The sequence below is a fragment of the Coturnix japonica genome, chromosome 28 (assembly GCF_054131305.1).
Source record: "Coturnix japonica strain WE chromosome 28, WE-NBRP24, whole genome shotgun sequence".
Classification (NCBI taxonomy): Eukaryota; Metazoa; Chordata; class Aves; order Galliformes; family Phasianidae; genus Coturnix; species Coturnix japonica.
The window spans coordinates 8331899-8335601 of record NC_140690.1 but is presented as its reverse complement, the minus strand read 5'-3'; the positions used below and the strand labels follow the sequence as shown (position 1 = coordinate 8335601).

At 49.4% G+C, this 3703-nt stretch overlaps 1 protein-coding gene across 2 annotated transcripts; it reads left to right on the top strand.

Moving 5' to 3' along the window:
• The first annotated feature begins 249 nt into the window (after positions 1 to 249).
• On the top strand, positions 250 to 3412 carry LOC146756286 (uncharacterized). 2 transcript variants are annotated; one of them, XM_085524958.1, is made up of 4 exons: positions 250 to 356; positions 546 to 672; positions 1391 to 1501; positions 1607 to 3412. In XM_085524958.1, the coding sequence occupies exons 1-4, from the start codon at positions 333 to 335 to the stop codon at positions 3121 to 3123; spliced, it is 1779 nt and encodes a 592-aa protein (XP_085381084.1). In that variant the 5' UTR covers positions 250 to 332; the 3' UTR covers positions 3124 to 3412. The 2 variants fall into 2 exon arrangements, with proteins under 2 accessions (XP_085381084.1, XP_085381083.1); XM_085524957.1 differs by lacking the exon at positions 250 to 356 and having other exon boundaries at positions 454 to 672.
• The last annotated feature ends 291 nt before the right edge of the window (positions 3413 to 3703 follow it).

Below are 3703 nucleotides of genomic sequence, written 5' to 3'. Positions count from 1 at the left end.
ATTTGGGGTAAGATGGCTGCCTCCTTGCCTTGCTTTCTCTTTAGTCCCCGGCTCAGTCTCGGCTGTTGAACTAAGTGTCAGCTACCAGTTGTTTCAGCCTCCCAGTTTGAGACAGCTTTGTGACGGTTCATCTCTTTGAGCCAGACTGTTTCCTGTGCTGCAGCTCATTGTCTTCCTCTGCAAGGCCAGGCAGCGCCCTGCAGAAGGGCTGAGCTGGGACTGGGACTGCTGCATTCCCTCACAGCTCCCCTGCCATTTCTCTTCTCCCAGCAGGCTCCAGTTCAACTTCTGCCTTCCAGCCGTGATCATCCCAGCCTGCAGGAGAGCAGCAAATGGCTGCAACACATCCAGCTGAGGTAGGGGTTGGGGAAGCAGGCAGGAGAGGCCAAATGGCCAGGGATGTGAATGCAGGGGAAGAGGGAGATGCCCTCACGCAGCATGTGTGTGCTGGGGACACAGAAGCGGCTGGGATGGGAGGTTCTGTCCTGTGCGAGCTGTTTGTCTGGGCCTTGGCTGTTCCCAGCAAGGTGCTTCTTTGCTTGCAGGAGCCCGTGAGCTTTGAGGAGGTGGCCGTGTATTTCAGCAGGGAGGAGTGGGCGCTGCTGGACCCTGCGCAGCGAGCGCTCTACCGGGACGTGATGCTGGAGACGTACCAGTGCGTGGCCTCGCTGGGTGAGAGCTTGTCTGCCTTTCCTCCTCGTTAGGGCACCTTTGACTGTGCAGAATGAGCCTCTGCAAGCCGGGCCTTGGATAATGGCCATGCAGCTACTTATTGACTAACACCACAGTGCCAGCAAGAAAGGAGATACTGAGAAGCATGAGTTTCAGAAGGGATTAGTATGCACGGCACTGTGATCAAAGCTGCAGAGTCATTGCTGGCAAGCAGGCATCAGCCAGGAGGGAGAAAACCAGCCCTTGTGTTGTGTGTTGCATGGTGCCACCAGCTCCAGCTCACAGATGATTCCCTGGTTACGGCTTTGGAATTTAGGATTTTCCATGCAATTGCCGTCAACATTTTGATGCCTTGACCTCTGGTAGATTGTAAGAAAATAAATAAGCTGTTGTAAAGTTAATTTGAATGAAAAAATATCCCTTCATGATGTTCAGAGACGTCAAAGCATTCTTTGCTCCAAGGGAAGCTGTAGGCACGGTGTCATTCAGACCCAAATGTTGTTTTCTCCATGGGGAGGGACACAGTGGTGCTGATGACCTGTTGAACATATAAAAAAAATATCCCTTCATAATGTTCAGATGTCAAATCATTCTTTGCTCCAGCATTCAGGCCCAAGGGGTGGTTTGTCCATGGGGAGGGAGACAGAGTGAGCTGTTGAACAGGCACTGTGCCAGAATGAGGGAAATGCTCTTTTGTTCCCTGTTTCTCTCCCTGAAGCTCCATTTCCAGCCCCCAAGCCCGTGGTGATCTCCCTGCTTGAAAGTGGGGAAGACCCCTGGATGCCAGATGTGCGTAGCCCGGAGGCCATGCCAGGAGACCTCATCCCAGGTGAGATGGTGGAGGGAAGGGGAATGTTCGGGCTGTAAGAGCCTTCTCTGCCTGTGTTTTATTTTGGGCACTGTGTGCTATTGCTGCATTTCTTTTGTTATACAGCAGCTGATGGGATCAAAAATACAAAGGAGGTTCTGCAGAGAAGTTGTGTAGCAGATAGACAGTGGGATCGCATCTATGTGGAAGAAGTCAGAAGGGATGCCCATGAAGGCCTGCAGCAAGGTCCGGGTGAGCACATCAAGAAGCCCCTGGGAACGCATCTGGGAATGACATTGAGGAAGCCAGTGGACTTCACCATAGGTCCAAAGCAGCCTGAGGAAACCAGGAGCAAGGATGCGTGCCAGATGAAAAAGCAGAATCCGTGCACTGAGTGTGAGAAAAGCTTTAAAACAGATTCCAGCATCACTAACCACCAGTGCATGCACTCAGCAAAGAGGCATTACGAGTTGTGTGATTCTGCAGAGAGCATGAAAAGGAGAGTCCAACCCACTGGCCAGCAGTGCATGTACACAGGAGAGAGAGCCTTCGAGTGCTCTGATTGTGGAAAGAATTTCACGGACACTGGGAGCCTCACTTCCCAGCAGTGTATCCACAGAAGAGAGAGAATGTACAAGTGTGCTGAGTGTGGGAAGAACTTCAAAGATAGTTATGAACTCAAAAGGCACCAACGTGTCCACACAGGAGAGAGACCATATAATTGCACTGAGTGTGGGAAGAGCTTCAAAAGCAGTTCCAGACTCACTTGCCACCATCGCGTCCACAGAGGAGAGAGACCATATAAGTGCACTGATTGTGGGAAGAGCTTCAAATATAATTCCAACCTCTCTGACCACCATCGCGTCCACAGAGGAGAGAGACCATATAAGTGCACTGAGTGTGGGAAGAGCTTCAAATATAATTCCAACCTCTCTTACCACCATCGCGTCCACACAGGAGAGAGACCATATAAGTGCTCTGAGTGTGGGATGAGCTTCAAAAGCAGTTCTGTTTTGAAGTACCACCATCGCATCCACACAGGAGAGAGACCATATAAGTGCACTGAGTGTGGGAAGAGCTTCAAAAGCAGTTCCAGACTCACTTGCCACCATCGCGTCCACACAGGAGAGAGACCATTTAAGTGCCTTGACTGTGGGAAGAGCTTCAAACAAAGTTCCAACCTTACCTACCACCGTCGCATCCACACAGGAGAGAGACCATTTAAGTGCACTGAATGTGGGAAGAGCTTCGAACGTCATTCATATTTGATGCGCCACCAGCGCATCCACACAGGAGAGAGACCATATAAGTGCAATGAATGTGGGAAGAGCTTCAAAAGCAGCTATGAATTGAAATGGCACCAGCGCATCCACACAGGAGAGAGACCATATAAGTGCTCTGAGTGTGGGAAGGGCTTCAAAAGCAGCTATGAATTGAAGGTGCACCAGCGCATTCATACAGGAGAGAAACCCTATACGTGTCCTGTGTGTGGGAGGAGCTTCAAAAGGAGATATGAATTGAAGGTGCACCAGCGCATCCACACAGGAGTGAGACCATATAAGTGCTCTGAGTGTGGGAAGACCTTTGCCACGAGGCGTGCTTTGAAGTGCCATCAGTGCATCCACACGGAAGAGAGACCCTGAAAGTGTCCTGAGTGTGGGAAGAGCTTCGAAGGGAGTTCTGAATTGAAGCATCCATACAGGAGAGTGTCACGGTGTTATCTAGATCAAACTATGTCCGTGACAGGGGGTTAGCAGTCTTTTGGGCTCCCTGCCCCCCAAAAATGGGAAGGGAAAGGGGGTAGGGAGATGGGAGCTGGGCTCAGGGAAACAAACAGAGCAGCAGCAACAATCTAAGGAGGAAGACTTACCTTACTAACTATGATGTTGGGATGCAAGATTACACAATATAATACAGTCTAATTGAAACTGAGGTCCTCTGGGATGTGTAGTTCTTCTCTGTGCTCCACATGATGATATGATGAGAAATACCAATAGAAAAAATATTACCAAACCATGCCATTCCATCTCTTATTCTACATCGCTACATCATGCTTAAAATACATATAAATAAACAAAAATTAAATGTATGACACACACATGTCTATTTACATATATATACATAGAATTACTGACTGCACTGCCCAAACATCAAATTCCTTTGTGGTACATATTGAACATGCCCATCTTTCTGCATCACCCACCAAGTGCTCCCAGGTCCCTG

What these genes read in the sequence shown, in the direction of transcription:
- LOC146756286 (XM_085524957.1), top strand. Translation starts at nt 471, where the DNA reads ATGGGAGGTTCTGTCCTGTGCGAGCTGTTTGTCTGGGCCTTGGCTGTT. An exon ending in CCAGTGCGTGGCCTCGCTGG is followed by an intron (nt 673 to 1,390) that starts GTGAGAGCTTGT and finishes CTCTCCCTGAAG; the next exon opens with CTCCATTTCCAGCCCCCAAG. An exon ending in GCCAGGAGACCTCATCCCAG is followed by an intron (nt 1,502 to 1,606) that starts GTGAGATGGTGG and finishes TTTGTTATACAG; the next exon opens with CAGCTGATGGGATCAAAAAT.